Below are 21,577 nucleotides of genomic sequence, written 5' to 3' on the forward strand. Positions count from 1 at the left end.
CAGGCAGTGAGGGTGCCAGGGGGGCAGTGAGGGTGCCAGGGGGGCAGTGAGGGTGGCAGGGGGCGGTGCAGGGGGACAGGCAGTGAGGGTGCCAGGGGGGCAGTGAGGGTGGCAGGGGGCGGCGCAGGGGGACAGGCAGTGAGGGTGCCAGGGGGGCAGTGAGGGTGCCGGGGGGCGGCGCAGGGGACAGGCAGTGAGGGTGCCAGGGGGCGGCGCAGGGGACAGGCAGTGAGGGTGCCAGGGGGCGGCGCAGGGAACAGGCAGTGAGGGTGCCAGGGGGGCAGTGAGGGTGCCAGAGGGCGGCGCAGGGGACAGGCAGTGAGGGTGCCAGGGGGGCGGTGCAGGGGGACAGGGGGGCAGTGAGGGTGCCAGGGGGGCAGTGAGGGTGCCAGGGGGGCAGTGCAGGGGGACAGGCAGTGAGGGTGCCAGGGGGGCAGTGCAGGGGGACAGGCAGTGAGGGTGCCAGGGGGCGGCGCAGGGGACAGGCAGTGAGGGTGCCAGGGGGGCAGTGAGGGTGCCAGAGGGCGGCGCAGGGGACAGGCAGTGAGGGTGCCAGGGGGGCGGTGCAGGGGGACAGGGGGGCAGTGAGGGTGCCAGGGGGGCAGTGAGGGTGCCGGGGGGCGGCGCAGGGGACAGGCAGTGAGGGTGCCAGGGGGGCAGTGAGGGTGGCAGGGGGCGGCGCAGGGGACAGGCAGTGAGGGTGCCAGGGGGGCGGTGCAGGGGGACAGGGGGGCAGTGAGGGTGCCAGGGGGGCAGTGAGGGTGGCAGGGGGCGGCGCTGGGGACAGGCAGTGAGGGTGCCGGGGGGCGGCGCAGGGGACAGGCAGTGAGGGTGCCAGAGGGCGGCGCAGGGGGAGTGTCCGGGCCGGGGCGCACGGGAGGGAGGCAGGACGCGCCGGGTGCGCCCGACGGGAGGGCAGGAGGCTGCGGCCGGCGGCGCTGGGCGTGCCCGGCTCGGGCCCTCCCCCGGCGGAGGGCGGGGTGCGCGCACCGCCCCTTAAGGGCGGCAGAGGCCGCGCCCGGCCCGGCTGGTCTGTCGGGGCTGAGCTCGCCGCGTGTCCCGGGCCCATGGAGCCGAGCTGGCTGCTGGCGGGCGCCGCGCTGCTGCTGCTGCTCCTGCTCCCCGCGCTCAGCCCCGCCGCGCTCTTCCAGCTCAAGATCGCCGGCTACTGCGCGCTCTGCCTGGCGGCCTCGGCGCTGGCCGCCCCGCTCTGCCTGCTGCGGCACGGCGGCCGCACCGTGCGCAACATGAGGCGAGTGCCCGGCCGGGGGGGGGGAGGAAAGTCCCGAGCCCGGCTCCCCTCCACGCGCCTTGGTGCGCCCCCCCCCGACGGCTGAATTGGGGGGGCTGCGCCCCCGGGGAGGGGTGGGAGCCTGCGGCGTGTCGGGGCCCGCACGTGTGCAACGCGCCCCCCCAAAGCAGCCTTGCGCTGTGACAGCGGCTCTGCCCTGCGGCTCGACGGGGCGGTCCCGGCTCTTCTCCGCGCAGCCCTGGGAGCTCCGAGCAGCAGCTGGTCGCGGCGCTGGGCAGGATTTGGGCAGCGGGCTGGAAAGCTGGCAGTGGCGGGTCCCAAGCGGCTAGAGCCGGGAGCAAGCGGAGCTAGGCTGGTAGCGTGGCTGTCTGCCCCCAAACGCACTTCCTGAGCGGCTTGCAACCAAAACAGTGACGGCCTTTAGCTCTGGTGGCTGGCTACTGACCTGCGGTGGTTTGCCAAGGGCTGGCAGGGCTAGGAGCGAGCTAAAAATACCCTCCAGACTTTCCTAGCTTTTGGTTTCAGAGTTGGAGCCGCCTTAGTCTGTAACAGGAAAAACTTAAAACCACCCCCAATAGTCTGGTAGCCCTGGAAAGACTAACAGGACATGTAGATGGTGTCATGAGTTCTGAAGAAGTGGGCTGTGCCCATGAAAGCTCATGATACCAGCGACATGTTTTTAGATTTTCACGTGCTACCAGACTGTTGGGGGTGGTTTAAGTTTTTCCTAACTTTGTTTGCACCCGATACCAGTTACTATGCAGGGTAGGGACAGCCTGTGTGGGTATGCAGGAGGGGTCTGCATGCCCTCTCTGTTAAGATGTGATATGGCCTGAACACATACTTGGGGCTTTTTATTCCAAGAGGTAGGAGGAGATCCTGGTGAACTGTAGCTGTTGTGTTGTGAAGTGGGCGTGTGGATTTGCGTGTTTCATGCAGCTGGTTGGACAGCATGGGTTAGTGGGAAGGAGGGCTTTTAAGACAAATATTCTGTCACTCAAGCAGTTTTAATCTCAAATTGTTTTTTTTTTTTAATCCATCCCATTGCCTAAAATAAAACACCGCAGGCTTAGAGGGGAGACTTGTTTGTCTCTTTCTTGTTCAATAATGCACCTGGTTGCTGAATGCCCCACAAGAAGGTATCTGAGGGGTTGCAGTGTTAGTCTGTAACTTGTTAAAGAACAAGTTAGTCTTCAAGGTGCCACCGGACTACAAGTGTATGTATCATGAGCTTTCATGGGCAAAACACACTTTCTCAGAGGGTATGAAAGCTGGCAAACCACAGAATGTGGTTTATTCCAGTCTCTGAAGCTAGTGAGCTGTATTTAGACCTAGGTAGCCTGTGCCAGTTGGAGCCCTGACTTATTTTGCCTCTGCTGCTTAACTATCTGTCCTACCTGGCACTTAGCTTATGCTCTGCTGCTGTCCCCAGACCTGAAGCAGAGACTGTGTAGCTCTAAGGCTTGTAATTTTTTGGCCCGGTTTCTATTGGTGGAAAAGATGAAACCTCTTTCTGTATTGCCGTACTAGTGCGGGGCTTACCGGTTACACTGCTCTGATTCGAATGCCATTCAGTCCAGGCTAGGGTGAGGGTCTGTGGGAAATCGAGGCTACCCCCAGGGATGGACACACAATCCCACCACTTCCAGCAGTGCCAACGTGATGCAAAAGTCCCATCTCGACTGTGTTGGCTCAAGCACTGCTGAAAGTGGTGGTGTAGCTCAGTGGTTATCGAACAGTGGGTCACGCCCCAGTGCTGGGTGGTGGAGTGTCCAGCACTGTATCGCATTGCTGCAGGGGGATCAGGTGAGCAGTGGCAGGGCTAAGGCAGCGACCTGCCTGTCCTGGCACCGTAGACTGCCAAGCAGCTGGCAGAGGCCCGGCTCCTGAGGGGAAGAGCGCACCGGGCTCCATGGACTCTCCAATTCCCGAGCTCTCATTGGCTGGGGATCTGCTGCTGTCTGCTTCTGGGGCACAGCATGGTCTGCGGTGCTAGGAGAGGCAGGAAGCTGCCGTAGTGCCCTGCTGCACCACTGACTGGGGGCCGCTCTGCGTAAGCCCCTCCTGCCTTAGCTCTGCCCCAAAACTGGAGGCCCTTCCAGCACTCCGAAGTGCTCATCCTCAGCCCTATCCCGGAGCCCACACTCTAGTTAAGTTACGTTGGGTCCTGGGCACCAGCGATCTTCTTCAGCTGGATCCTGAAGAAAAAAAAGTTTGAAAACTGGTGGTGCATAGTGTCCAGGCAAGCTGAAGACGGCAGAATTTCCTATCCCGGTCTGGTCTGAGGTTGTTTACGATTTGCCAAATAGCCACATGTTAAGAGACGCTTAGTCGATAAGCATCTCCATAGGAGTCGACTCGAGCCGGGATTGAGCAGTCCTGGCTTGTGCCGCAGCTCCAGAGCCACCTGTACTGCAGCTTTGCATTTTAAATGGAGGAAGAGCCACTAGGCTCTTCCTACGTTTAAAATGCAGAGGCGCGGCGATCCGCATGAGCCGCCTGCTCGGTCCCGGCTCGTGCTGAGACCTGCAGCCCCTGTTCGCGGCGGACAGTCCTGTCTGCCACCCACAAGTTGGTGCCGGAGCAGCCCCTGTGTTGTGGTTCTGAGTCCTGTCAGCCCCGTCCATGGCCAGACTCCAGAGACCGTAGTAAGAACAAGTAGAAAATATTTTGGGGTCTGTCCTGATTTGGTGCCGGTCTGCTTATTGATGATCCCTGGTTTAGAGTTGTTTGAATGAATGAATGAATGAAGACCGTATGTTTCCCGGATTATTGGTTTGACTTAAAGGAGAACTGGGGTAGGGAGAAACAAGCAAGAAGGGGAGAAAATGGCTCAAGACGAGCCATTTCTCAGCAAACCCTTAAGAATTTGGAGATGATGCCGGGACAGGAAAGAGTCAGGGAAAACTACACTGGGATGCAGGTGCCTGTAGCAGTTAGGTTTGTGGAGGTGCCCATTGGAGATCTATAGGTAAGATGGATGTGCTGGTAAAATGTTACCATCTGAATGCTTTGTTCCTCCTGCAGTATCAACCGTACCTGGTTTCAAGAAGGCTGTTTTGTCACTGTAGACTCTGGGTCAGACACCATCAGAGTCCAACCAAACACAGTCCCATCTGCAGAGTAAGAATGGCTGAAAGGCCAATGGGCAGTGTTCTGTAAGCTGGGCGCTGGTGCAGCCACTTGGAGAGAGTCCAACACTGCCCAGCTGATTAGCAGAGCACCCACAGCTAGGTTTTGTTTCTACTGGTGGTGCACGTTCACGTGTTGTGGTGCGCATAAATTATTCTGCACGTGGATGGAAAAGATGAGGGAACATTGTCCAGGGTGAAAGTGGGAGAATTGTGGTGGTCCACCTTAGGAGAGGGAAAGGCATGAGGTTTAAGATGTGAGAGGTGCACTTAGAAACCAGCAAATGTTCAGAGGTGCAGCAAGTTCTGTAACAGGCTGGAGCGGGACAGTAAGCCTCTTCTACAACCAGGAAATACAGGTTGAACCTCTCTAATCCGGCACCCTTGACTGGTGCCAAGCCAGAGAATGTGCCGAATCGTGGGAGGTCAGTATTATCTAGCAGCATGACCAACCCTTCCACTGCTTAAAAGACACTTAGGGGTAAATTAGAGCTAAATATGAGCAGACAACATTAGTCACCAGTCCTGGCTCTCAAGTAAACTTTACAGGACTGTGGGAAACTTAGCCGCACCCCTGAGTAGACACCCAGCTAACTAAAATCATGCTGAACCACAGATGTTGCTGGACTAGAGAGATTCAAACTACTGTGGTGGAAATTTCCTTGCTGTTGCTAATGCCACTTAACTGTATTGGGAAGCCCAGCTGTCAAAAGGCTGCTGGTTGTTCAAGCCATCCTGGGATTCCCCCCTCCCCCCCCCCCACACACACACTGCCCCTCCCCCAGAGTGGGGTTGGCCATATCTTGAACACGGATGTTTATAGCGACAGCTGTTTCTGAAAGCCGTGTGTCCTTTGCTCTTGTCTGTCTGTTGGTGCATAGTCACAAGATTCGTCTTCTGTTCTCTGTGCACACGTGACAGTTTCATTTTTATCAGCTGCCTGAGAGCCATCTTTCCCCGTGCCTTCCAACCTCTCCCAGGCTTGTCTAATTGGCAGCTGCTGCTGTTTCGGTTCATTGTGAGGGCGTTTCCGCATTAGGGTCATATGACCCTAATTATACTCCTGCCAGCAGCCAAAGGGCTTTTCAAAGAGCATCCGGCTAGATCAGTGTTTGCTAAAAACACTCCTCTTTTTTTGGTCTGTTAACTCTAAGGTGTGTGGCTGGAGGTGCTTTCTTCTGAACCAGATGTGAAGCGCAGGGTTGCTCTCTGAGGGTCCTTGCCAAATTCGGTTAGGGGTTTTTCAGTTTTCCTTAGATGTCTGCCCACGGAACCCATCCTTACTCATGTCCCATCTTGAACTGGAGCTGCGTGCTGTTACGCAGCTGTTGTGTATCACCCTGGAGGTAGAGATGTTTTAGTGGTGGGTGGTATGAGATGCTCCTGGATCTTAGGGGTGTGTGTGTGTGGGGGGCGGGCGCCCGCCCGCGCTCCCCTTCTCCCCCCGCATTGCTGGCTCCCCATGAGCACTGGCTCTCACCTGCCCCATTCTCCCCTCCACTCCAATCATGCTGCTGCCTCTGTATCCGAGGCAGCAGCATGGAGGGAAGGGAGGCGGCTCAGCAGGAGCTGGTATGTGTGGGGAGGCAGCCGTATGGGTAAGATGGGGCAGTGTATAATGGTACACATTAACCAATGAGCCCAGGTGTATCGGTTAACCATGTACATGGTTATCTCATTTCCATACTGGATAGTAAATACAGATGATCTGAGTCCAGTGACATTCTGTTCTCACTCCAGTGCTGCAGGAATACAGTTGAGTAGCTAGAGTGACTTTTATAGGTATGTGGTATAATCTAGGGCGCAGGAACAAGCTACCCCACGTTGAGCCTGCGTATGTACAAAACGAATTGATTCAGAACAGGTATGTGGAATCCTTGTTAACCATTCGCATCCCTGATTCACAATGACTATTTCTTGGTATGTTTCAGATCTCTGTCTTTAAATGGAAGGGTGTAGCTATCAAACCAATGTCCCCGTTTTTGTTGTCGCTTTTGACAGCTGTGGCCTGTTGCAGTCAGATCAGAAGAGCCCCTCTAGTGTTCCCTTGAGCTACATCCCTGTATCTTTGAGCCTCTTTAAGCCATTCCTAATGTACATCAACTGGTATTGGTCCTACAAAACCCAAGACGTGCGCTGCATGTTATCTACTAGCACTGTACCAATCTGCTGGCTATTTGCATATACAGCTGCTGCTTACAGAAAATTATTCTGATAGGCACTAACTAGTGGTGGCTTTTTTAAACTAAAGAATATTTCTGCAAAGCATGCACAGAGTGATTGGGCAACAAAATGTCAAATGAAATTTAATGTGGGTAAGTGTAAAGTAATGCATGTTGGAGGGGAGAAAAAACCCCAACTATACGTACAGTATGATGGGGGGGCTAATTTGACTACGACAAATCAGGAAAGATCTTGGCGTTATCGTGGGTAGCTCTCTGAAAACGTCCACTCAGTGTGCAGCGGCGGTCAAAAAGGCAAACAGGATGTTAGGAATTATTAAGAAAGGGATAGAAAATAAGACACAGAATATCTTACTGCCCCTGTATAAAACTGTGGTACGCCCACATCTTGAATATTGTGTACAGATGTGGTCTCTTCACCTCAAAAAAGATATTTTGGCCTTAGAAAAGGTTCAGGAAAGGGCAACTAAAATGATTAGGGGTTTGGAACGGGTCACATATGAGGAGAGGTTAACGCAACTGGGGCTTTTCAGTTTAGAAAAGAGGAGATTAAGGGGGGCTATGATAGAGGTCTATAAAATCATGAGTGGTGTGGAGAGGGTGAATAAAGAAAAGTTATTTATTAGTTCCCATAATAGAAGAACTAGAGGACACCAAATGAAGTTAATGGGTAGCAGGTTTAACACTAATAAAAGAAAGTTCTTCTTCACACAGCGTGTAGTCAACCTGTGGAACTCCTTGCCAGAGGAGGCTGTGAAGACTAGGACTAGAACAGAGTTTCAAGAGACGCTAGATAATTTCATGGAGGTTAGGTCCATAAAAGGCTATTATCCAGGAGATAGAAATGGTGTCCCTGGCCTCTGTTTGTCAGAGGCTGGAGAAGGATGGCAGGAGACAAATCGCTTGATCATTGTCTTCGGTCCACCCTCTCTGGGGTACCTGGTGCTGGCCACTGTTGGCAGACAGGATACTGGGCTAGATGGACCTTTGGTCTGACCCAGTACGGCCGTTCTTATGTTCTTATGAATACTTCAGCTGAGGGGACAGACTTGTAGGAACCACCATGAAACTGAAAGACTCCTCAATCTGAGAACCTACAGCTGTACTGTCAAACCAGGCTGAGGGCTTGATAAAAAAAATTCTATAAAAGCAAAAATACTTCTCCTGTGCTCTTGCTGTTAATCTTGCTACTGTGACCTCTCTTTAGATCTGGAGGAAGGAAGGGAAAAAAAAATCGACTTGTACTTCATTTGACCTCCGAGGTACTGTTCTCGTGTTGTCAAAGCAACCGCTGTAGTTGAAGGGCAAGTCAAGCTACAGTTAGATGTTTAAACGTTTTCCTTGGGTCATTGACTGAGTGTGCTGAAACTTTCACTGCTTTCCCATGTGTGTTTCTTGGGATCCTGGCCGCCTGCATGGCACATCGAGTCCTTCTGTGACCTTGATAAACAGCCAAAAGGGTTCTATGGCCATGGATAAATAGCCTTGGGAAAATTTGTCACTTATGGTACAGGTTGGACCTCCCTGGTTTGGCACACAGGACCTGAGTGGTCTCGGATGAGGGATTTTTACTGGACCGGGGAGGTCACTTCTGGCCCTCTGCTGCCCCCGGCTTTCCCCAGCCAATGAGAGCTCGGGAATTGGAGAGTCCATGGAGCCCGGTGCGCTCTTCCCCTCTGCATTGTACCAGGTTCTCAGCCCCCCTTCCATAATGCACCTGAACTCTCTAATCTTAACATCCATGGTCCTGCCGGATCATAGGTGTTGCTGGACCAGAGAGTCCTGGTTTATAGAGGTGCAACATTTTGGTCTGAAGACTCCCTTCAGAAGAGGAATATTACTCAAGGTCTTTCCTGTCTCTAACATGGAAAGTGGACTACCTTGTCCTTGTTTATTGGTCTGTCTGTGTTTTAAGCTAGTCTTCCATATGCCATCACTTAAACATCTCCCCTACTTTGATCTCCTTTCCCTTGCCTACTTGTATGAGGGGCAGGGAAGTAAAACTATAGTAGATGTTAGGAGCCTGGACTTTTTCCAGTCATTGGTGTGATGGGCTCGGGCCCTATCTGGGTGGGGAGGAAGGATTTTTTTTTTTCTTCGCCCTGGTGGGTGAGGAGCTGAGAGAAGCAAGAATAAAGACTTGTGTAAAGGAGAGTGAGTGAAGGACAGAAGTAGCAAATCGGAGAAGGGGTGGGGACTGAAGACAAGATGTTACGACTGGGCAAGCAAAGTGTTGTACTTCCTTGAAATGTGTTTCCACGTGGGCAACAGTGGTCCGGTGCGTGTAAATGTATACAAATTAGCTGTCTGCTTCCAGTGAGATTAGCTGCATGGTTTTGCATGCTGCGAAGGTTGTTCACCGCACACCAAGCACGGTTCAGTGGTTACAACAGCTCCTGGGAAACGTTCCAGATAGAACGGTCTTTCCTGGATTCTTCCATTAAGACTCAGAGGGTTGTGGAACTCTCTGTGCTAAACGGCACAACCGGGGCCCCTTCAACTCTAATTGTGGGCTACACTTGTAGCATGCTGGTGCAAGCAACAGCAGCGTTAGCTGCCTAGCGAGGCCTGTGTTCTGTGCCTGGCAGGTGCTTGCTGGCTTGCTTTGCAGTCTAGGCACTTGGAATGTGTGTGCCATGTTAGCAGGGTAGTTCCTCTGAACTAGGCCCATACTCTGGCCCTCTTATGTGCATGATGGTAGCTTTCATAATTGGACAGAAGGCCGTTAAGTACCAAGTACTGTAAAATCTCGAGTACAATGCTCACCGATTGTATAATGAGCACCCTGACTTTGAAGTCTTTTCACAATGGAAAAATCTAGACGCCTATATATAATGCGCACCTATGAAACGAACCTGTAAGTAGCTCCCGGGCCGGGGAACTCCCCCTCTCCTCCTCACAAGGCGAGGAGCCGGCGGTGCTGCCAGGCTGCAGCACCCTGGTTTGCTGCCTGCCTGGTGCTCCTTCAGGCTGTGCCCGGTGGCCCCCGTGGCAGGTGCGGGCTTGGCACAGTGCGGGGCAGCTGTCCGGGGGGGGAGGGACGGGAAGGGCAGGTTTTAAACTCCGCCACTGGCTCCCTGGGTTGCACGCGCGTTTCCCGGGCGAGCCTGCAGGTGGGAGTGACGCATCCCTTCCTCTCGCTCACCTGCAGCCCGGTGCCGGCTCCTGGAAGCGGGCGAGGCTGGGCTTGGTGCTGGCGGCGCCGCCGGCTCCTCGCCTTGTCCGGCTCTCTTTGCAGAAGTGGCTTTTCCGATAAAAAGGCTGTTTGTCAGAACACCTCCCTCCCCTCGCAAGACCCCTTATTCCTCAAAAATTGAGGTTGACAGTCTTGCGAAAGTCCCCCCCCCCCCCCCCCCCCGACATGGCCTTGTCTACACAAGGCTTTTTATTGGGGGGGGAAACTTCTTCTGCAAAAAGAATCGGAAGAAGATCTGTACATGTAAGCGTGATTTGCATATCCTCTTCCGCAAAAAAAGCAATGTAGCCGTAGCCTTAGATCCCAGGGAAATCTTGGATTTTAAGAGCTGAGAAAAGTTTAAAAAAAAAAAATCAGTATTTTGCAGAGACTTGATGAGGACTTCAGTCTGCTGCTGTTTGTTGCTTTTAACCAGGGTGGATTTGATCAATTCAAATGATTAGTCAGGAAGATGCAATTTAATCCTGGTTTTCTACACAAGTGCATTCTTGTTGGTGGTTGTAACCTTGAACTATGTTCTTCACAACTCAGTGATAGATGTCGATTTCATTTTTAGAAGGCCTGTGTTTTTAAACAGTGACTGACTTTGAAAACTTTTCAGATTAATTTGACAGCTGTATCAGAAAGTGACGGATTAGGTATTTCATTTACCAAAGGTAATTGAAGCAGATAGTACACCTCCCAATGGCTTCACAAATATCTCTACTTTAACAGTTAATCATTAATATTTGGAGAACTTTCGTGCCATGCTGTATTAGGAGAACATCACCAGACAGATATTTTAAATTGCTTTATTTAACTAAAACAAGACCATATGTTAAAAGTTTGCCCTTTGGGGGGGGAGGGGGAGGGAAGTGTTTTAACAAACCAAGCATTGAAATTCAAACATTCAAATTTTTTAAAATCAAGGTTTTTTGGTTAATTGGTTTTTAACTAAAATAGTTTAAATGAGAAAATTTTTTTTTAAAACAAATTAAAGTGACTGTCAGCCAGGTCAAGGTGAGAAACAAAATATTAGCTTCAATTCATTTTTTTAAAACTTTTTGCACTTTTAGAGAGGTGAGGGATTGACTGTGTGTACACATTTGCAGAGGGACAATAGGGTTAGTTTCTCACCTCTACAACTTGTTTAAAAACATTTTTGCTTTTAACAAGCGTGTTGGCTCTGGAGACCCACATCCACAGTTCGAGAACTGCAAAATCAAGCATCTCTGATAGTATCTTCTAGACTTGAGCACGGAGTCCCATTGTGGCGATAGAAAGATTAATTTAAATAATCTATACAGAAGTCTCTGGAACTCCATAAAACCAGGTCCCTAATCCATGAATTATTGGAACTCCTTTACAAAACTCTTCTTAAACATTACGGCTACGTCTACACTGGCATGATTTTCTGGAAATGCTTAAAATGGAACAGTTTTCCATTATAAGTATTCCTCGAAAAAGCTCGTCTACATTGGCAGGATGCTTTTCCGGAAAAATACTGCCAATGTAGACACGCTTTTCCGCAAAAAAGCCCCGATCGCCGTTTTCGCGATCGGGGCTTTTTTGCGGAAAAGAAATCTGTGCTGTCTACACTGGCCTTTCTCCAGAACAGTTTTCCGGAAAAGGACTTTTGCCCAAATGGGAGCAGCATAGTTTTTCTGGAAAAGCCCTGATGATTTTACAGTAGATCGTCCGTGCTTTTCCGGAAATTCAAGGTGCCAGTGTAGACAGCTGGCAAGCGATTCTGGAAAAGCGGCTGATTTTTCGGAATAAGTGGCCAGTGTAGACACAGCCCAAATGAATTAGAATTGATGATCCCTATTCCATGATGAGCGATCTTTGAGCTTTGATGCATCTTAATTAAAACGATCTTTGCATAACTTAGTGTTTTATTTAAACTCCAATTTAAATTTTGTAATCCATCCTGCTTTTTACACTGGATCACTTTGTACTGTTCTGGAGTTTGTTCATTCAGGGCAACAGATGGCCCCCTCCCTTGGCCAGGTAGTACTGGGCCAGCCTCAAGGCAAACTACCTACTGAGAGCTGTTTGGGTGAGGGTGAGGGGGTGTGTAGGGGGGAGGCACTTCTGGCTTCAACTTGTTCTGGTTAGAACAAAGGTCAGGTTTATTTTAAAAGCTCTGCTCCACTGAGGCAGGATTGCACATGCTGAAGGCTAGGCTTGCTGGCATGGCAGCTCTGTGGCTCGAATGTGAGCCAAGTCTCCTGTCGGGGGGGGGGGAGTATTCATGTTGTGTCTTCCGTTGGGTACAGAACATTCCAATGCCGGAACTCGGTCTAGGCTGATGTTGCCATAAAAAAACGGTCCTCTCTGCTGTAAAACCTGGCCCGGAGTGTTTTTTGGGGCTGGTGTTTCGAGCACGGCTGAGCTGCCAGGGACTCCATGTGTGTTCCTGAAATAGTGCTGTGCCCTGGGGTATCTGTAAGCAGCTAGCCGCCTAATCAGCTCAGAGGAACTGACGTGAGAGCTGTGCGCACCTGCAGAAGCTCTGGCTTCAAACGCTGGGTGATCGGACCTGATGGCTTGCCGGGTTCACTTGGTTCTCTGTGCCACTGCTTGCCTGCTGCTGTAGCTAGATAGCATGGCTGAAATCAGTGTGGTTTCTTTTCAGTCCGTCAGCAAAGCTGGTAGGGGGGGGTGTGTGTGTTTGGGGAGGGGGGTATACATCACAGTTGGTAGGAGTGTGTATGTGGGGAGGGGGGTGTACACGTCAGGGTATGTAGCTTTTGGCTTTTAATCCTTAGCACCAGTCTCCTGGCTCCAATCTCTAGTCTCTTTCCCCTTGACTAGTGGATTGAGGTTTAACCGGCACTGATGCAAGCTGCCTAAATAAGTGAATGACGTACACAGCTTAGATAGCAGTGGCAGACTTTGTCTCTGCCGCTGATTCAGCTCCTGGCTCCATAATGCCAAGCCCAGTGTGAGTGGGAAGAGGTCACTATAGACCAGCAGTAGGCTCAAAGGTTGCTTGTGCCACCCACATCCGATGGTAAAATCTCCTTAAGCTGCCAACGTGTAGCCTGCCTCATGAGAACTGTATAAGCACAAGGTACATCCTGCATGCACAGTGTCATTAACTATTGACGGGCGTGTGTGCACGGCAGATAGGAACCTGCAGCTGACGCAGGCTGATGGCCCCACAACCTGCGCCCTATTTTAATTGTGATGTGCAAGGTCTACACTAGAAGTCTAGCTAGGTCTGTGGCCTAGGACCCTCCCACCTTGGAGGATTGTAGAACCCAAGTGCCAGTGTCGATGCTGAAATTAGACACCCCGCAAGCCAAGCTCTGAGATTGTCAGCAGACGAAGGCCAGATGTGGATTCTTTTAATTACAGTGTAGACCTGTGCTTGCAAATACTCCTGGCCAACCAATATGTTATCAGAGGCCTAATTAAACTCCACATTAGATTGCGAAACTAAAAGGTTATTTGTGGAGGCTTGTGCAATCCAGTCGGGTGGTCAGGAGGTTTGGGTGCCCGTGACTTGTACAGAGGGGAAGTGTCTACGTGTCAGGGATCAAGCCGAGTGTTGGAGAGAACCATGCAAACGGGGAGTGAGCGCAGCTGTTCCAGTGCAGTTTGCACAGCTATCAGAGGCCCTGCATCTGCATCTAGGATCTGACCAAGCTGCAGCAGGTTGGCTGTTTCTCCCCCTCTGGGCAGCCATGAAAATGGACACTTAGCTTCAGGAGCAAACAACTGACTTAAGAACAGCAACAGAGTCAGGGACTGGAGGAAGACAGAGCCTGGCCAATATGACTAGTCCCCCTCTTCTCCCCACCCCTCCTCTGTCCCTTGGAGTAACCAGGGAGATAAAGGAACCCATTTCCTCCTGTCCCCTGCAGGCATCTTAGTAACAGGAGACTCCTGGCTGTTGTAGTGCTGTCAGGTGTACCGAAGGAGGAAATCCCAGCCGTAATGCCCTCTTGCCCAGTTACTGTAGCTGAATGAGTCAGCCCCTGTGCGCTCTGGCTTTGCCCCGCTTGTGCATGAGCAGTCTTGAGGCACCTCTGCCAAATTGTGCAACATGGACCTTCCTCTCTCTGGCGAGAGCGAGGGAGTGGCTTGCTGTGGCATATGCCCTTGGGTAACTTGCAACCGGCTCCTCCTGCTGCTTTCTGCCCAGCAGCCTGATTTCCAAAGCAGTGACCTCTCCTCTGGTTTGGAGGCGGGGTTGCAATGTGGGTCATTCTCTTGGCTGGGATATTTCGCAGTCCTTATGCTGACTGTCACACCCCTTTGCCCGTGTGTCTGGAGGGGGACAAATGGTCTGCAACAGGAGTGGAATCCCATTGTAGAAGTTTCCCCATTCAGGAGGACAGTAAAACCTGCTAGTCCAGTAGTCTGGTCACTTACAGGACTAGCTGCACCTCTGAACACTTGCTGGTCTGAGTGCATCTCTCATGCCTCATGCCTTGGGCCTACAAAGTAGGGATGTGAAAGTTTAACCAGTGGGGGCCGGAGCAGCCCCTGCCTACTGCGTGTGGGGGAGGGCGGGGGGAGGCGTTCTTGCCTAGCTGGGCTGGAGCAGCCGCCCAACGTTCTCTTGAATCTGTTTAACTGGTTAAACAATATGTTTAACCAATTAAACAGGATTTTACATCCCTACAGCAAAGACTTAGTCGCTGTGTTAGAAAAATCTTGGGCATGCTAGGTGTGAGCGATTGCCTCTTGTTGGTTACTCTTGGTAGTAAAACGAGCTGTGCAGATACAGACTCGAATGCAGCCTGGATTGGAAATCACTGGGAGTTGCCACTTAGTGCATGGAGCACTGGTTCGTTCAGACACCCTGAGAACCAGGAAAAAAAGAAACGTACTTTATTTGTAGCTTACCGGGCAGGAGTTGTTAGCTTCTCTTTGGAGGCTTGTTGGGCTCCTGGGGGCCAGTCTACAAGGGGGTGACGGATTAAAATCGACTCAATCACTTTCTCTGTGGGAAAGTGTCCTTGGTGCAAACCACTCCTGCCGTTGACAGGAAGTAGAGCGTTTGTTCTCCCAGGTCTTGGCACAGACTGTGCCGGGTAGGCCGCAGGAGTTAGGACTGATTTGCTGTGCAGAGAACATAAGAACAGCCGCACTGGGTCAGACCAAAGGTCCATCTAGCCCAGTATCCTGTCTGCTGACAGTGGCCAGCACCAGGTACCCCAGAGAGAGTGGGCCGAAGACAATGATCAAGCGATTTGTCTCCTGCCATCCTTCTGCCATCCTTCTCCAGCCTCTGACAAACAGAGGCCAGGGACACCATTTCTCTCTCCTGGATAATAGCCTTTTACGGACCTAAACTCCATGAAATTATCTAGCTTCTCTTGAAACTCTGTTGTTGTCCTAGCCTTCACAGCCTCCTCTGGCAAGGAGTTCCACAGGTTGACTACGCGATGTGTGAAGAAGAACTTTCTTTTATTAGTTTTAAACATGCTACCCATTAATTTCATTTGGTGTCCTCTAGTTCTTCTATTATGGGAACTAATAAATAACTTTTCTTCATCCGCCCTCTCCACACCACTCATTTTATAGACCTCTATCATATCCCCCCTCAGTCTCATCTTTTCTAAACTGAAAGTCCCAGTCGTTTTAACTTCTCTTCATATGGGACCCGTTCCAAACCCCTAATCATTTTTGTTGCCCTTTTCTGAACCCTTTCCAAGGCCAAAATATCTTTTTTGAGGCGAGGAGACCACATCTGTACACAGTACACAGAGGGGCTCGCATTGCTGTTCTGGAGGTAGAGGACTAGGGTTTTCCAGCACTTTCCTTGTCGGTGTCAAACCACATCTGGTACTCCGTGGATGTGACCAGCTTGAGGAGTATGTGCTGGCCTGTCAGGAGCCTAGATGTCTTGCTAACCACCTTACAGCAATAAGATTTAGTACTGATCCGGGAGGGAAAGTTGTCCTCGCCTGTCCTTGCTGCTTTCTAAGGAAACAAGCAGCAGCAGAGTAGGACTAAATCAGACGCATCTATCCGTACTGTTAACTTCTGACACAATGAGACTCTGCAGAAAGCTTCTGCTTCTCCTACTCTCCTTTTGCAATCGGAAACAGCATTACCAGAGCGTGGTGGTTTCCACAGTTGGACTCTTTCTGGGAGGGAACTTGAACATGTAGCAAGACTGTCAATTTTTGCCTGCTTTCTGTGGAGGGAGAACCTGTCCTGACCAGCTTTACACCTGACACGCTGCCCTCTGGACCCTCCCTGAGGCGTGGGTGTTGGCTGCTTCCAGCCTCCCACTCAGCTGGCTGTAAAAAGCCTCAGTCTGTTCAGTCCAAACTGTAATTACTTGTGGCATTATCTCGAACCTAGCTGGGGTTTGACTGAGAGAGTTCTTCCTGGTCTCCTCCCAGCAGCCATGCTGTCATGAAGAAAATCCTGAGGCAGAAATGTATGGAGGGGTGTCCTGGTGGGTTAAGGACTAAGTGAGCTGGGTTCTGTTGCTGGCTTTGCCCCGGCTCCACTGGGCCTGTGTCTCATTACCCTTATTTTACCCAGACTGGGGAAAAACGCTGGCTTCCTGTAGAAAGTGTTCTGAGCTCTGTAGATGAAAAGTGCCATAGAAGAGCTAACTGGGGGTGATGGACAGGCGAGAAAACCCTAACGTGTAGCATAAACAGTGGTGCTTGGATCAACAGCCGGCGTGACGGACTCTAAACGTGGCTTGTGTCCGCGTGGCTTGCGGTAAAACTCTTCTGGTAACCGTGGCAACTCACCATGTCTGCACCCTACCAGAGGCCTAGCTTGAAACATGGGCCTGTGGGGTGGTTCCTATGGTGTGTTGGAATCTCTAACCATGTTCATAGGCTGCTTTAACCAGCCAAGCTGGGAGGAAAAGCAGCCTGCGGCTCTGTGCGGATGCCCGGGGCATGCTGGCGCCGTGACCTAAATGCATTGAGTCCAGGTGATGGGTGTGGCTGTACAGACAGTCATGCTGCCAGAAGCTGTTGTGTGGGCACAAGCGGAACAGCAACCTTTGTCCTACCTCGCTGCAGAATTGCTACTCCATGCCAGTGGGGGCAAGTCTGGGTAGAGGGGGAAGGGGCAGCCAGCAGGTGCTTCGGAAATTGCCGACCCCTTTGCTCGGGTGTGTATTAGGGCGGGAAGGCACCCATCCCATCCCATTCATGCCTGAGACTTTAGTCTTGGTGACGGGGCTGTGCCTGGCGTGTTCATGTGGCAAGGTGGGACGGTTTGGTTAGGGTGTGTTAGCATCTTCTACTCCAAGACGAGAGCCAGTCTAAAAGACCTGCCTCCCTCTCTTCCTTCCCCTGCCAGCAGTATGGGAGTATGAAGCGCATTCATATTCCTTGTTAACCTTCAGTGCTGTCACATGTTCATCTTCTGGAGAAATGGTCTGAAGCAAATAAGATGCAGCTTAATAAGGACAAAGGCAAAGTACTTCACTTGGGAAGGAACAATCCCTTTCACATGTACAGAAGAATGGGAAGTGACTGTCTAGGAAGGAGTACTGCAGAAAGGGATCTAGGGGTCGTAGTGGACCACAAGTTAAATATGAGTCAGCAGTGTCACCCTGCAAAAGAAGCAAACTTCATTCTAGGATGTATTAAGAGGAGTGTTGTGAGCAAGTCACGAGAAGTCATTCTTCCCCTCTACTCTGTGCTGATTGGGCCTCAATTGGAGTATTGTGTCCAGTTCTGGGCACTGCATTTCAGGAAAGATGTGGAGAAGGTCCAGAGAAGAACAAAAATTAACGGTCTAGAAAACATGACCTATGAGGGAAGACTGAAAGAACTGGGTTTGTTTAGTTTGGAAGAGAAGACTGGGAGGGTGTCTACATAGAAAAGATATTTTGGAATAATGGCCTTTATTCTGAAATAACTATGCGAGGATCTACACTGCAATTCTGTTTCAAAATTATTTCAAAATAACGGATGGCTTATTCTGACTTCTGTAAACCCCATTCTACGAAGAATGCCTATTTCGAAATAAGGCATGTGTAGATGCTTCACTTCCGCTGTTTTGAAATAGCCCCTCACCAAACCATTCTAAGTTATTCCTCCTGGGGAATCTAAATCGAGATAGCATGTCTACATTTGGAAAGCCTGCCTCAGACTAATTTTGAGGCTTCCTTGCAGTGTAGAAGTGCTATTTCAGAGTAACTATTCTGGAATAGTTTATTTTGAAATAACTGTGCAGTGTAGACTTAGCCGATGTGATAGTAGCTTTCAGGTACTTAAAATAGGTGTTAGGAGAAGGGAAAACCATTATTTTCCTTAATGTCTGATAGGACAAGAAGCAATGGGCTTAAATTGCAGCAAGGGAGGTTTAGGTTGGACATCTGAAAAAAACTTTCTACCTGTTTGGGTGGTTAAGCACTGAAATAAATTGCCCAGGGAGGCTGTGGAATCTGCATCACTGGAGATACCTTGGAGCAGGCTAGAGAGAACAAATGATAGTTTGACACCAGTGTCCTGTGAAGTAGGGATGTGAATGGCTAAGTGGTATGTATTACCCTTAACAAGGAAAAGTGACACTCTTTGCTCCTCAGGCCTCTTTCTCTGGCTTAATAGTTTCTTTCTCCTGCCCTAGTGCGTCTTCCATGCTGTCACGTAGACCCTTCTTGACTCAGAGGCCTGCTGGCTCCTGACTTTCTTCTCTCGTCTATGCAGAATCATTGCCAATATCGTCAAGACCTTCAAGTATATTTATGGCCTGAGGTTTGAGGTGCAAGGTCTGGAGAACTTCGAGGTGGAGGGGCCATGTGTCATCGTGTCAAACCATCAGAGCATCCTGGACATGATGGGTGAGTTGCTTGGGTGGGGAAAGTTGTGGTCTCTTGTTCAAAAGGGAACAGGTGTGTGTGGGGGGAGACACGACACCTAGTTTTGCTGTTGGGGAAGCTCTGTGCTTCTCCGTGAGTGGGAGAGTATCCAAGCTGTGTGGTGGAAGAGGCAGTAGGAGCCCTGTTTGGGTGTCACAAAGTGCATTGGCCAGTTCCATCAGCAGAAACTGCCCCACAGGTGTCCAAAGCCCCAGCAGTGTATTAAGGAAAGTGATGCACTGTATATTCGGGGGGCAAAAGGGGGGAGTGCCTATGGTCTGGCTCTCTAACCATAGCATGTGGGAAGTACTGAGCTCTGTAGCCTGGTATGTAGCAGCCTAGGTATTGCCAGGCTGGATCAGCCCCCCAGGTCTGTCTGGTTCAGTGTCCTCCATGATGGTGACGGCTGCCACCGGATGCTTTGAAGGCAGATGTAAGAACAGTTGTGGGATAATCCAGCACAGTCACAAGAGGGAATCAATAGTGTGAGTTCTAGTCTGAACTGTCCCTGACCAGCACTGTGCCCCCTCCTGGGGAGAAGAATGTGGCTCTCCTCCTCTTCTTCCCCCCACTTTCACTTCTGTCCGTGCTTTCTAGTGATCCTATGCTGGATATTTGTTACTATAGCTACCTAAGGGCACACATACGCTTCTGCAAAGATAGATGCTCTGGATGTTGAGCTTCTGGCATTTGATTTAGCAGGTCTGGTAAGGACCTGCTAAATCAAACACTCAGGGCGCCCCCTGTTGACCCCAGAACGCCTCTCGGTTATGAGGAGAAAGAGGAGTCGATGGAATTTTTCCTGTTGCCCACTCGCCGTGCGGCCCTCCCAGAAAAATCAGTGCAAGGTACATCGACTCCAGCTATGAGAACTGCGTTTATCTTGCATCAGTATTTCTCCGCCAGTGTAGACCTGAGGCTCTGAACAGATATAGCGGGGCCTCCCTGATTACTGACCGATGGTAAGCATGAGTCAAGTCTAGGCCTTTATTTCAGGGCAAGCACAGAAGAACCTTTCCATGAAACTGCAGGTTAAGGTCTGCCGGTGGCCTAGGGCCAGGTGCTCCTTTCAGAATTGACTGGCTGCCCTATCAGAGGGCTGCAAAGCAACCTTCCTCCCCCGCAAAGCTCTAAAAGGCAAGCCAGGCAATGAGGGATGTGGAGGGGCACCCACAGGCCGTGCTCCCACTTTCTCCAGGTTGGGACACTGGTCCTGGGGGGGATGGGGGGGGGGGCAGTGCGTCAGCTGGAATGCCTCTTGGCTTGCTTGGGTACGTCCCGAGGGCTTGTTCCTCTTGACAGATGTGAACATGGCAGGGGTAGTGAAAGGCTTTAAACCAGCTTGGCTAAGCAGGTGGGCAAACGGAGCCCTTTGAAGGAGGGAGGAGATGGTGGCACAGCCCCGCAACTCCACAATTGAGACTGCACTGTTAGTGTCCTTCGATATGGAGAGACACCTTAGGGTCTCGGCTGTGGAGCAGGAACCCGCTGTGCTCGGTGCTGTACAAATGCCACTTGAGTCCAGGAAGGATCAGGCGATCTGAAGATGGTGGTGGAGTCTGACTCCACCTTATAGACATGGGAGCAAGCAGGGGGTCTAACGCTGAGGTAAAGTGAGCGATGGCCAAGCTGGAATAAAACCCAGGTTCCCCCCCCTTGCTTGCAGCCCTTGGCTTTTCAGGATGGCAGCAGGTGCCTGTATTTTAAATTACCTTTCTGGGCTGCAGCCCCTATTCAGGAAGCCACGGTCATAGCATGCCCAAATATATTTGCTGCTGCTCCTCTGCTATAGAACAAAGGAGGCCTCTGAAGCAGACCTCCTAAAACAGCTGCATGTTCCCCAGGTTTCCTTCCCCCTCCTGCCCGCATGCCGTGCCCTGGTCTCATTCCATCCTCCTATGACCAACTCTCTTTGGTGTCTAATACCTGAAATACCCTCTGTGCTTTGAGCACCAGCTGTGCCGGTGAACCGCCACCCTGCCTGAACACACAGGCTGTTGCGCCCCTTAGCTCCGGACATTTGCTGTCAAGCCTGGCTCAAGTTCATCTGCTGCCGCTCTGGTTTGCAGGTGAAAGAAGGGTGTTCCAGCTTGGCTTACTGTGGGTGGGTGTCTCTCTCTCCCTCTCTCTGCTCCTGGCTTAGGGTTGATGGAAATCCTCCCCGATGACTGTGTTCAGATCGGCAAGAAGGAGCTGCTGTACACAGGGCCGGTGGGCCTGATCATGTACCTGGGCGGTGTCATCTTCATCAACAGGAAGAGCACAAGCAATGCCAAGACGGTGATGTCTGGAGTGGCTCAGACCATGCTGGATGAGAACGTGAGTATGGTACATGGCCAATAGAGACCAGCAGTGCCTAGCACGCTCACAGTTTTAGAGTAGAGTGATGCACATTATGGGACATAGATGTCCAGTGGATTAAGTAGAGGAGGATACTTGAAGAACTAATGTGGACTTCAGATGTCCATCCTGACTGTACCTACAACCCACAGCATCATCTTGGCTACGTCTAGACTGGCATGATTTTCCGCAAATGCTTTTAACGGAAAAGTTTTTCCATTAATAGCATTTGCTGAAAAGAGCGTCTAGATTGGCAGGACGCTTTTCCACAAAAGCACTTTTTGCGGAAAAGCGTCCGTGCCAATCTAGATGCAGTTTTGCGCAAGAAAGCCCCGATCGCCATTTTCGCCATCGGTGCTTTTTTGCACAAAACAATACCGCGTTGTCTACACTGGCCCTCTTGCACAAAAGCATTTGCGCAAGAGGGCTTTTGCCTGAAAAAGGAGCAGCGTAGCATTTCTGCAAGAACACTGACAATCTTACATGAGATCGTCAGTGTTCTTGCGGAAATTCAAGCGGCCAGTGTAGACAGCTGGCAAGCTTTTTCGGAAAAACTTGCCAGTCTAGACTCAGCCCTTCTGTTCCAAGCAACTCAGAACAGGTATACAGTCTAGAGAGATTGTGTTTGGTCAGATTATGTGGGTTAATTCTACAGCAGTAAATTCCATTTGTTCAGCTGATCTCCCTGTCTTGCAG

At 51.0% G+C, this 21,577-nt stretch overlaps 1 protein-coding gene across 1 annotated transcript in view; it reads left to right on the plus strand.

Annotated features, from left to right (window-relative positions):
• Positions 1-988: 988 nt before the first annotated feature.
• Positions 989-21,577, plus strand: part of AGPAT2 (1-acylglycerol-3-phosphate O-acyltransferase 2) — a 29,817-nt gene continuing 9,228 nt past the window's right edge. Inside the window, exons 1-3 of the mRNA XM_075905348.1 lie at positions 989-1,252; positions 18,390-18,523; positions 20,685-20,860. Coding sequence (XP_075761463.1) covers positions 1,068-1,252; positions 18,390-18,523; positions 20,685-20,860 — 495 coding nt within the window. The 5' untranslated portion in view covers positions 989-1,067. The remainder of the gene's footprint in view (positions 1,253-18,389; positions 18,524-20,684; positions 20,861-21,577) is intronic.

Source organism: Pelodiscus sinensis, chromosome 22 (genome assembly GCF_049634645.1).
Source record: "Pelodiscus sinensis isolate JC-2024 chromosome 22, ASM4963464v1, whole genome shotgun sequence".
Taxonomy (NCBI): Eukaryota; Metazoa; Chordata; order Testudines; family Trionychidae; genus Pelodiscus; species Pelodiscus sinensis.